The following is an 11564-nucleotide window of genomic DNA, read 5'->3' as shown; positions in this document are numbered from 1 at the left end:
GTAAAACTTCGAAGCGGACCCCGCTGTACGCAGCACGACTTGAAAATACCGATCCACGCAGCGATGGAACGCTGCTTTCAAGACACAACAACCGTTTTGTACAGTACCATGGCGCTCGAACAATCGTTCTGGAAACCATTCGAACGATAGCTATACCCTGTAGACCCCGTACACCTCTTATAGCCCCAGTCTCTCGTTCACCGCAACAAAATTGTGAAAGCCAGTCCTTTTATTCGCTTCGCAATCCCAACATGTCTGCGTATTCCTTCTCGCTCTGGCAAAGTCTCCGACGATTTTTGGACTCGCTCTGGTCGTCGCTCGGCTTGTCAAACAAGCAAGGTCAACTACTGCTACTAGGTTTGGACAATGCTGGGAAAACGACTCTGTTGCATCGCTTGCGCACAGGAGATATTCGGCACTTTCCCCCCACCGATCGGCCCTCCCAAGAATATTTTCGGTACGGAAATGTTTCTTTTCAAGCCTGGGATTTGGGGGGACACGAAGCCGTTCGACATCTTTGGGAAGACTACGTTTCCACACAAGTATCGGCGGTCTTTTTCATGATTGACGCTACCGACGACGGCCGCGTAGAAGAGGCCGCGTACGAATTGGACGCCCTGATCGGCGAACAACTAGTCAAGGATATCCCCGTCGCGGTACTACTCAATAAATGTGACGAAGAGGAACGAGCTCTCACCAGCGCCGATATTTGCCGTCGAATTGAGTACGACAACCTCGCACAGACACAAGGTACAGACAAGATGGCTGTCTTTCGAATATCCGTTCTCAAAGGGGAAGGTTACCAGGACGCTTTCCGCTGGATCAGCAACTTTCTGACATAGACCCCTTTGTTAATAAATCATATACCCTTGCGGCAAGACACGGTACTTGTGCACTGGGGAATGACAGTGAATGACTTTTGCGATAGAGCTAACATTATATACACTGGAACTTATGTATTTATCATCGCCGGAGTATATCTGTACAGTCGGTGAATGTTATACTTACTGCTCCTCCTGAACAGGCTGCAAGTCCCATATGCCTTGTTGAAAGTCCTCGTGTATCCGACACGAGATCTCGGCACAGCTCAATGTATAGTCTCTCCAAAAACCCTCTCCTCGTCCTCTACCGCCACCGCGGCCCACCTTCTTGGTAGCCATTGTTTTGCCGGTTTGATGTACACCGGCATTGTGAAGCGTAAACTCTGGCAACAAGTCCAGGTATCGAAACAGTTGTCCCAGTCCAACTTGACCCGATTCAACCAAACTTTGACATAATTCGTCGTATACCGTAATGACCGATGTTGCCGTACAAAAGGTTTTCCCAAAGACCGTCAAGTGTACGACTCGATCCCAGACTTGGGCTGTGGCCGCTCCGGAAAGTTGTATTGGACGTGACATAATTTGTACATTGCTAGAGACGTTGGAAGAACGCTTTCTGCACGAATCCACCACTACCTGAACAGGCGCATCGTAGTAACTCGACACGAGTCGCTGCAAATTGCCGTTGGCCGTGAGCGCCATACGATTCAGTGGGTCGTGGATACCGTAGCGTGATGCCAGTGAAGTATCGGATGTTTGATCCGCACTCTCCTTCCGATCCTCCTCGCTATCCCGGCTAGTACCAACAAACGTGGGTGAATCTTCTTGAGACATGACCAATCCGTTCCGACTGCTCATAATGTCACCCAATGTTGTCGAGGCGAATTTTGTAGAATTGGCGTTGTACTGTGACCAAGTCGCTGATGGAAGGCTTTTGAATCTTTTCATAGAGGATGCCGTTGCTGTCAGTGTTTGTAACGTAGTGTTGGTCGGAACACCATTGATCGCTCGGTTGTCGTCCAATCGTTGGTCGTCCCGCCATTCTTCCATTCTGCTTTGGCGTAATCGCAAAAAGAGCAACGAAAACCTCCGTCTCGAAACGCCAATGTGTACGTGAGACAATAGAAACGGCGATCGCGCGATCGATGGGATCAGGCTAAACCCTTGGACTGTGATTGCCATCGACCAGCACAGAGCCAAGAACGTAGAAAAAAGTGAGCCGGTACGAAGGACAAGACTTCTCGGCCCTAACCTGCCATTTCGCAGATGCATTTTTCTAGTCAGAAGACCGAAAAAGGTCCTACAATAACGCGGTTGGTCTCCGGGTGGATCCAAACTGGTTCAAGACGAGAAGCTTCCATTCCATCGTCGTCGACGCAGAGAGACAATTCGGCACACTTTGTCGAGAACTCGAATGCGGACCATGAGTAGGGAGTCTCTCGTCGGCGACCCCGCATGATTCCCGGAAAATTTTGAATCCCGATACTGGTGGCAAGCACTGATAACGTAGACGGACATCGGAAACAAGAGTCCCGAGGATAAGTCGACTGACTAGTGACTGACCGTGAATTTCGATTTCACGGTTCACTTTTCGCATGTGTTCGTTCGTTCGTTCACTGTCAACTCACCGGTTCGACCATTCACAGAAAAGCCGAGAGTCAGTGGAGGTATCACTGCAAGGAGAAGCAGGCAAGCACAGTCTGTGTATTGAATCTACACACTACTGCAGCAATCTTGTAGGAAACCATCAATAGTAAATCGAGTAGCATCCAGTGGCGATCGAACCTCAACCAAGTGATCCTTGAAACGTGGTTGTTCAAGCCTTCGTCAGCCAACGAGCACCCTATTGCTATTTCAGAGTGGGACCCTCCGAGACGTCATCGCATCGCGGTGAGGTGGTTACCCCCGAAATTCCTGTTTCGGTCTATTTGAAAGTGATATTTGCTTGCGCAGACAATGGCTGAGTGCAAACTCGTACGAGTAACGTTTTTGACGGTGTATATGTTTGTCGGAATTCTTCTTTTTATATTTTTCGAAGACGCATCTTCTTTCGTGTTGTTAAATCGGAAAGAACCGATACCGGCTTGTGCTTCACTTCGAACAATGTCAACAGATTCGATGCACAAGGGCGAGAATTCTGGAGAGCCTACTTCGGATATGGAATCGCAACGTGTAGTAATTGTGTCCGAGCCGACTCCGGTGTACATTGAAGATACCGACGCGTACGGCGTTTTGTACAACGCAAACTACCTCCGTGCTTTTGATCGCGCTTTGCAGGCCGGAGTTATTGCGTCGTCGACAATCCCCGAAAACATCGGCATCAAGACTCCGTTGCTGAAGCACCTCGATTGGTCAATTGTGAGCGTTCGTCAGCAAAAGTTCAAGTCATCACCCGCCTTGGGGGACCAATACATTATTGTCGCAACTCTGATCGAGACACCAGACGTCGGAAATGTGGAAGTGTGGAACCTCGTTATGAGGAGCCCAGATGGCTCTACGATATACAACACAGCAGACGGTGTTGTTTTGGCTCGGCCTGGGGCTCTACATGCGGCCTTGCCGCAGCAAATTCCGCTTAGAGGAAACCAAGAGGTTATATCAAACACTACGTATGTCACCTTTCGAGACGAGTACGATCCACACCTCCCAAACTCATTACCTCTGCGAAGTGTGCTCAATCTTTTTGAACGCGGTCGCAGTAATTTTTTGGGTGGCCCTACTGGGCTGCGGCGTCTCAAGGACGAATACAGTCTTTTGTTGGTAGTGACGACCATTTCCGACTGTATGTTACTGTTAGATAAGACGGAGGATGCTTTCATTCGGTCTCTGCCAGTTGCCAGAGCGCAGAAAACTGTTACGGTTAAAACAGTCGTCAACTCGAAACGTCGTGGTATGGTGCTCGAGTGTCGACAAACGGCCTTCGTGAATGATGTTGGAATTGCCCAGGGAGTTGTTGATATCATGCACTTGGATGCCAATACACGTCGTCCGACCAATAGACTTCCTCCGTTCCTTCAAGAGATATACGGACTCAAAGGTATGTAATGTTGATACTCGACATCTGTACTAATTGTAAGACATTTTCCAATGGAGTGCTCCAGCCCTTTGTTTCTGCCATTCTGCTTCCGGAAAACGATTTGTAGCTCCAGGCTAGCGCTATCATGCTTGGCTACAAAAATTGTATAAAAAAGACTGAAAGGAGTGGTTAGCAATGTAGGCAATCCAAGATCATGATTGACGGTGCTTCTTGTTCGCGGAAGCACCATTTGGGTGTTGAGTGATACGCGATCTGATAAATTTGTGAGAAAACGCAATAGACCTTTGCTCCTCAGCAGCACTCTTTACAGCGAAGTCTTTGCAAGATAAATCATAGCTTCTGAAAGGGGTGGCAACGATCAGTTGTATAATTACAACCGGGCTTAGGGCCTTGGTGAAAAATCCATAGCTTGGGAGGAATTCACGGACACAGTCCCCACCAGTCGCTAGCGAAAAGAGCGTTGGCGCCTTCTTCGTTACACACATGAAACTTGACAAAGAAAAGCTCCCACGAGCTACGGTACTACCTATGTTAACGACTGCAGCGATCTTGTATATCAGCTCATGATAGACAGCATCTCGTCGACAATCTGATCATTGATTCAGTCAATCAAGTTCAATCGAACAAAACCGTTGCTCATCGCGAGTGGACCCTTCTTTTGGATCAGTCTGAGACAATGTTTGTAAAGTGTCAAAGACTAACATCTCGCCTCGAAGTATCACCCACCCACCTTTCGTAGGTTAATAGATCTAACAGCTTTACCAGGCTATCTTGTCTGTACTTCCGGCTTCTGAGCCTTCCAGGTAGGGACCGCTGTCCTCTTTGTTGTCATCCTATTTTGATACCGCTTGTATTGTAAGACGGAGCTCGATATGATAAGGAAAGCTATGTGTGAAACAGACTTCAAAATGGGCACAGCTGTGATGCTACGATTCATTGCTCCTTCGTGGCGTTCGATTGTTACCACTTACTTCGTTGGTCTCGTCTAATTCCGAATCATTGCCCGGTTTACAACATTGTGACAGATTGTCCATTCAAGATTTCATGTGTTGCTTTGGGCCCACAAATCAAAAGTCAGACAAAAACGACTATATGAAGCAGTATCCTTTACGCGCTTTGTCTAATGGCTGGCGTGGGTGGGAATTCGGAGCTGTAGTGGCCGGCAAAACAATTGTGCGCATGGCACCGTTATAGTCATCGAATCATAAGACTTGCTGCATGGCATTTGGGAGGTGCTTTGGATACTATTCCCGAGGAAAGCTCCCCAAAAACTCTCACCTATGCGACAACACATTAGATCCAAACTCTTTTAATATGGCGATCTCCGCGACATCACTATGAGCAAGGTCTTGTTTGGGGCATTGATTCTGTTCAAAGTTTAGAGTATGGTACCATATCCATGCCTGGCGGGTTGCGTCCGATTGAGGCTATTGACTGGCTTTCTCGTCTCGCACATATGACGATGAGGGCGGTGAAGAGGGGGGCGAAGAGAACGTCGTAGAGGTGCCGCTGGCGAGTTCAATATCACTGACGTGCTGCTTGAGTCCCCGGTAGGTTGACAAAGTTCCTTTCGCACCGTGGTGTTGATCGTAAGCTGGTTGTGCAGGATGCGACTTCCCCCGCAGCTTGGCCAAAGTTGATACAAGCAATCCTCCCAATACGAGGAAAGCTCCGGCGGGGTAAAACCAACTGAAGGATTTGGGGAAAAAGAGGAAACTCAGAATGAGAGTCATACCTTTGCGACCCGTTGCCACCAATACTGCAGCCACTCCACCAAAGCGCTTTACAACCATCATATGTACAGAAATCGCCACGTAGGCAATCAAGGTATAGACAGTAAAGTATACCGCCAATTGCCTATTCTGAAGTACGAGTCGAATGGTGGCCGTCAAATCACCCGAAAGAAGTGTAGTGGTAGTGTAGGCGAGGAGAGAAAAGATGTTGGTATAGAATGTGACTTCGAGTCGGGACGCACCGAGTCGAAATATTCGTTCTTGTGCGTTAGGTAGAATGGCGTCAGCACAAACGGATAAGGTGACCAAGACTAGTCCGATAGGATGAAAAGACGGTGCAAGTTCCCAATCCGCTGCAGCGAACAAGACAAGACCGGCGCAAACAGCAAAGGCGCATGAATACTCGGTGGCGGAAAATATTTTTCGATGAATGATTGAAGCAATTGCCATTGTGGGTAACAATTTACAGGAGCGAAAGACAACCTTTGTAGGAAAGTTAATGTAGTTGAGTGAAATATTGGAAAGAGCCGAACTCGTCATGAGGCAAGCAGTGAGCAGGGGGTAGGCTGATAGAGGAGCGACACGCTCCACTTCTTCTTTGTTCTGTAGAAACTTGCGTTCCAAGTAAGAACAAACTGCGACACCCAAGACTTCCGTGTATCCCAGCATGACTCCCCGATGAAAGCCTTCAACATTCATAATGGCTTCTTGCAAGAAGTTGTGCAAGCCAAAGAACAAAAAGACAGCACAGGCCAAGACAGCAAACTGAAGCTTACTCGGAAATTCCTCAAATTGCTCGGAAAAGGAACGTCTTCTTGATTTCGATGAGTGAGCAGACGAAAACGGGGACTGTGGCTGTCTACGTTGATCCACTGCAGGTTCCTGCATAGGAGTGCCAGCGGTGCTTCGGCCGTTGTTGGTGCCGATGGTGCTGCTCATGGCTACCATGGGCTTTGTATGCCGGAGTCGAAAAGGTAGCGTGAATTCTCTATACCACAACCAAGGAAACAGAGCGCAAGGCGTACGTAAGCTTCAAGTCACAACTCCTATCTCTTAAGTAGATAGCACAACAAGTGCAAGATTAAAGATGACTTAAAAATGGAACACAGGAACAGGAAAGCGGACAGATTGGATTATGCTAAGGATTGGTTAAAGACTAGTTTTCCTGGTATGGATCGGATCATCATGTGACCCAACGTGCCTCTCATAATTGGTTTCACAGTCAGCCCCAGTAACAGCCGAAATGGTCGCTGCTCGTACCCGTGTACAGGCACAGGGAGGGGTTTTGGGGAGAATTTCTTTCCGTTTATTACTAACGAATTCGGCAAAGACATGTCGATGTAAGTCGTGGTCTACCATTTATTTTGTCGGATATTAATGCGAGCGACAATTGCCGGGCAACAGCGAGTTGGAACTAATCGGGACTAAGTCACATCACGGGATTTACAGTAGATTATCTATCCATCGAAGGGACTCGGCTCGGCCGTTCCTGCCATAGTGCTGCCATGGAAGAAGCTTCATCAGTGCCTGACAGATTTTTGGTGCGCTTCTTTGTTGCCATCAAACCGTAAAAAGTACTACGCCTTTCAAGCCCATGTCGACCATTCGCGCTTCTGGTCGTGATAGAAGCGGTAGTCCTCGCCAGAAAACCGGCAATGTCGTACAAAACCGAGTCGAAAGCCCGTTCGTTACAACTACCGACGTTATGAGCGAAATCAATCGCCACTTAGCCGATCTTCACAAGCATAAGAACAGCAGCGACACCGAATATACAGGGGATGAGGACAACAACAATTTGCGTAGCAAAAAAGCGCCACGCTTTGAACTACAGCGCAAATTTGGTGACGGAACAACGCGCAGGGCATCACCAGCCGAACAAGCCGCTAACGATATGAATTCTAAGCTCCAGCAAGTTGCAGTGCACGTAGCCAGTCTCTCTACGACACGAGAACAGTATGCATGGGCCGAAGCACAACGAAGTCTTGGAAATGAATTCTATCATCAACAAGAGTATGAGCAAGCCATCGACGTCTACTTGACGTGTTTAATTGCTGTACAACCTCAAGACGAGTCAGACTGCCTGGTCCTAGTCTTGTTTCTAAAGGTCATGAACAACCTCGCCCTATCCGCCCTACAACTCGGATGGTACAAAAAGACCATTGACTTCTGCACCTTAGCCTTGGATCGCGTCAGGAAACAGCAATCGCTTCACTCACACCAGCAACACGTGCAACTACAAATGACCAAAATTTATTACAAACGGGGCAAGGCACGCCGGCTGCGAGGCGAGTACAAGCAATCTCGTGCCGATTTGCGAGCAGCGCAATCGCAAATATCGGTTGGCGAGTATATCATTATCGATGAATCACAGCAACAACAGAGCTTTCAAGAGGCGATTGACAAGGAATTCCAGCTGCTGCACCAGGCAGAGTTCCAAGGCAGGCGCAACCAAGAAAAGCAGCAACGAGCCATGCGGCAAATTCTCCTTCATTCGGGGGAGAAACAGCTTGCTCTGGGCACAGCGACAGATCAAGCAGCCAATGAATGTATCGCCTTATACGCGGAAAAAGCATCCAAACGAACATTTTCTGCGTTGCGTGCTCCAGCAACATCCCTTGTGGATGACGATAGCACCTTTGACATCGATGAAGAGTCGATGACACCGACTTTGTGGCAATACTATCTTACGGTTATAGGTCGAGTTGCCGAGACATTGCTCTTTTGGATCGGAGACGAGGAATATGTGCAAAGTGTCTCGGAGCGGAAGAAAGCCATGTAGAAAGGTGTATAGCGGATTCAACTAGCCCCGTTTGGATGATTTCAACAAAATGCATCGGATGGGGAGTAAAGGTCTTACAACGTATGGAAAAATCGATTGCATCGCATCCGGCGAACCTTTATGATGCCAAAGCTATCGCAAATTCCTCTACTTCTTGCTCTTCTTTGTACTCCCGTTCATTGTTTCTAACCATCTTACCGTGTCCATCAAGTCCTGTAACCAAACTGTTTCATCAGGACTAGCCAGCTCTTCGCCACGCTGCCGCTGAATCCAACGAGAAATAATGTCACCCGGTGTCAACTGTCCGTTGATGCGTGACTCCACCAGCCGGTGCTGCATGATTCTACCAGTATGATGGTCGAGCAAATAGTCTGACACAACTTTCACGGTAAGCGGCACAGAAGCGCCAAGACCGTTCGCCTTGTCCGTCCCCGCGATGCGATTTAAACCAGGCAACCCAGCCAACGGCAAAAAAGTCATATGTAGTGTAAAGTCTAATCGAACGTCGCCCGTGGCCTTCAGCTCTACGTGTACGTCCGGTTCTTTCGCAACCAACAAACGTCCGGAATGAATAGCAGACTTGAGCGACCTCATGAAAAAGACCACACTGTTGGTATACATCCGTCGTCCGGACAGCAAGACCTCACCAATATACCCGAGGAGCTTAACATTATCAGTCATATACTCAGCAGCGGGTGGACACAAATTGGGGTTCAATGTAGCAGCCATATCTGTGTCGTTGACCAGCGAAATCATCTCAAGATGCAGATTAGTCATGATACGATAGACCATGGAGGCTGTTTGATCAGATCTCACCAAAGGCGATTGAGCATCTGGCAATACCTTCTTATATTCATAGCTGTTAGCTTCCAACGGTACAGATGAGGCAATGATGCCATTGTTAAGCCGCTGAAGCAGCGTCTTCCAGAGAGCGTCTTCATTATTGCGAAACCGTCCAGTTTCGACAGCAGTGGCAATGCTTCTCATAGCCCACAAAGCCTCTAGTGGACTATCATTCCCCGCGATCGATACCTTTTCTTGATGCACTTCTCCGATTTTCCAATTCGCACTAATTGCCCCTGTTTCTAACGATCCATCCATGTCAGGAATCAAGACGTATCGGTCGCAACCACTAGCTGTGATAGCGGATGTCGTCCCCGGAAAGCCAGTCGTCGTTGTGTAATAAATTCGAACTTGTGTTCTGCTGCTGTTGCTTACGGAATATCCGAAATTATCGCCATCAGTGTAAATGAGCTCTACATGGTCCAAGTTCCAGCTTCCGAATGTGCGGCTTCGTACCGCTGCTAGCGATTGGTAAAAATTGGCAATCCGGTAAGACCCTTCCAACAGGAGACTTTCATCGACCGTATAAAAGCGAGCGGTTGGTAAAAAAAGAGACCGAATCAATTCCACATTTGCTTGTTGGGATAAATTTGGAATGGTTTCTGACACGAACCGCCTAATGGCTTGAAACGAAGCCGCGTATTGCGTCCAGGTGTCCGTTCCAGGCAACGGCATCGACGTTGACTGAAATACATTTTCTGGCGATGACGAGCTTTCTCCAGTGCTATGCCGAGAGAAATTATAGTCTTGGACTGGTACCCATGTGAACCCCTTGGTACGATTCGTTGCGGGCGTCAATAGTACAAACAGAGGTGCGGTGGAACTTGCGTTGGATTCCGTGGGCAGTTGCTCTGTGGACTCATAGAGATATCCGTCGCGAATCTGATTGAACAGGTTCAGTGTTCCGCTTCCAAAAGTCTGACCAAAAGGAGATTTTTGAAAATTCTGTATTGTTTGTCGGAGTAGAGATAATGTTTGTCCAATTGTTGTTGCATCCTGGTCTTGTCCGTTCCATTGTACGCGCAGCAAGCGATGAGTATCAATTTTCCCCGATTCTTGATCCAAGATAAGTTCCGAGAGGCCTTCGAGGGTTGACATAGCCGAGGAAGAGCATCTAGATTTGTTTTTGTTACCAGGAGTACTCATCGCTTGGCCAACCAAAGGAAAAAGCTCGGTTTTCCATTTTACTTGAAGACTCTTCAAAGAGGGATCAAGCGCTACTCTGGACTTTACATTGGCTGTCGCTCTGGCCGTTGAGCTGGCGTTTACACCAAGCAAGGAGAGGAAGTTGGAAGCCCGAGCTGAAACCTGTACTGCCATCACAATTGTGTTCGTCAGAGTCACCAACTCTTCAAGTGACGACACAAGCTCAATGTCACCCAGTTCCTCACTACTGACGACCAATTTTGTGTCAGTTGTGTATGTACGTTGCGCAACATGAGTTTCAAGTGGTCTCGATACTACTACCGGAATATGCCGTTGTAGTTCTTGTATTGTTTGATCGATACTAGATCGAAATTCTACATGTTGGGCTAGATGTTCTATCATAGAATCACCTTTCGTGTTCGTAATACTTCGCGGGGCAAAGGAGTTAGAGGCTTTGAATGAGAAGGCCCGTCCCTTTGTATCTGCTGATTGTCCAAGTAATGCACTCTTGCTCGAAAGAAGTATCCAGGACTGAGACGTCGTCGATAGAAGCAACAACAACAACAAGCACGGTCGACGTACAAGTAGGACTGCATGACGAATCCTTGTCGGGGGCCATTTCAAATAGCGTTCACAGGGGTTTCTTTGTCTAGCTGGTCCACCCGACATGCTGCTTTCGTGAGAAATGCGAAAATAGAATCCACCCCGTAGCTTTGCGTTGTATTGTGTAACTCGTGGTTATTTGCATCACGTTCACCCGAATGCACGAATACGCTTTGGTATGTGCATGATGGCGATCCTTACTTCGGCATTCCGACTCGGGCCAGGAAGTATTAGGCTGACTGTTAAAAAGGGTCTGAGTCGAGGTCTCAGTGAAGTCTCAGTTCATATTTGGAGGAGCTTAGTGGACACTCTTGGCCCTAACTAAAAACAAGACATCACTGACCCTCATTTTGAACATGCCAGACGTGTACGCTACCCACAGGGTCGTATCTCTGTGAACGACAGTGCATTTCTAGGCTGATTTCTCTTGTTCTCGTGGACTTTGGTCAAAGTTATATTGGATTCTTAGTCACTATCAGTACTAATCTTTCGTTGGCTAGCGACACGGGCTTGCCGCCCTTCAAGTCGTCCCTGACACAGCAGTCAGCTCCCCAAGCAGATGTACAAGCGACGCACGACATATCCCTGCTATCTGCATACAG

General features: G+C 48.0%; 5 protein-coding genes across 5 annotated transcripts; 2 read left to right on the top strand and 3 right to left on the bottom strand.

The window, feature by feature from the left end:
- Positions 1-317: 317 nt before the first annotated feature.
- On the top strand, positions 318-842 carry Sar1B (predicted protein; the record flags this gene model as incomplete). The annotated part of the gene is made up of 1 exon (XM_002183489.1): positions 318-842. A coding segment is annotated over one exon (525 nt), but the record flags the coding sequence as incomplete, so codon positions are not given.
- Positions 843-1004: 162 nt separating this feature from the next.
- Positions 1005-2134, bottom strand: PHATRDRAFT_48906 (predicted protein; the record flags this gene model as incomplete). The annotated part of the gene is made up of 1 exon (XM_002183363.1): positions 1005-2134. Exon 1 carries the CDS (start codon positions 2091-2093, stop codon positions 1005-1007), a length of 1089 nt encoding a protein of 362 aa, XP_002183399.1. The 5' UTR covers positions 2094-2134.
- Positions 2135-2481: 347 nt separating this feature from the next.
- PHATRDRAFT_48904 (predicted protein) lies at positions 2482-6745 on the bottom strand. Its single transcript, XM_002183362.1, has one exon. The coding sequence runs from the start codon at positions 6537-6539 to the stop codon at positions 5286-5288; it is 1254 nt and encodes a 417-aa protein (XP_002183398.1). The 5' UTR covers positions 6540-6745; the 3' UTR covers positions 2482-5285.
- A 418-nt stretch (positions 6746-7163) lies between these two features.
- On the top strand, positions 7164-8370 carry PHATRDRAFT_48903 (predicted protein; the record flags this gene model as incomplete). Its single annotated transcript, XM_002183488.1, has 1 exon — positions 7164-8370. Exon 1 carries the CDS (start codon positions 7186-7188, stop codon positions 8368-8370), a length of 1185 nt encoding a protein of 394 aa, XP_002183524.1. The 5' UTR covers positions 7164-7185.
- A 147-nt stretch (positions 8371-8517) lies between these two features.
- On the bottom strand, positions 8518-11110 carry PHATRDRAFT_48902 (predicted protein; the record flags this gene model as incomplete). Its single annotated transcript, XM_002183361.1, has 2 exons — positions 10942-11110; positions 8518-10866 (listed from the first exon to the last, which is right to left on the bottom strand). Exons 1-2 carry the CDS (start codon positions 11026-11028, stop codon positions 8518-8520), a joined length of 2436 nt encoding a protein of 811 aa, XP_002183397.1. The 5' UTR covers positions 11029-11110.
- Between the last annotated feature and the right edge of the window lie 454 nt (positions 11111-11564).

The sequence above is a fragment of the Phaeodactylum tricornutum genome, chromosome 19, assembly GCF_000150955.2.
Source record: "Phaeodactylum tricornutum CCAP 1055/1 chromosome 19, whole genome shotgun sequence".
Taxonomy (NCBI): domain Eukaryota; phylum Bacillariophyta; class Bacillariophyceae; order Surirellales; family Neidiaceae; genus Phaeodactylum; species Phaeodactylum tricornutum.
The sequence above is the reverse complement of the archived record's forward strand: the minus strand, read 5'-3'. Positions and strand labels throughout refer to the sequence as shown.

Coding starts and splice junctions, on each gene's coding strand:
- PHATRDRAFT_48904 (XM_002183362.1), bottom strand. CDS start 6,539: ATGGTAGCCATGAGCAGCACCATCGGCACCAACAACGGCCGAAGCACC.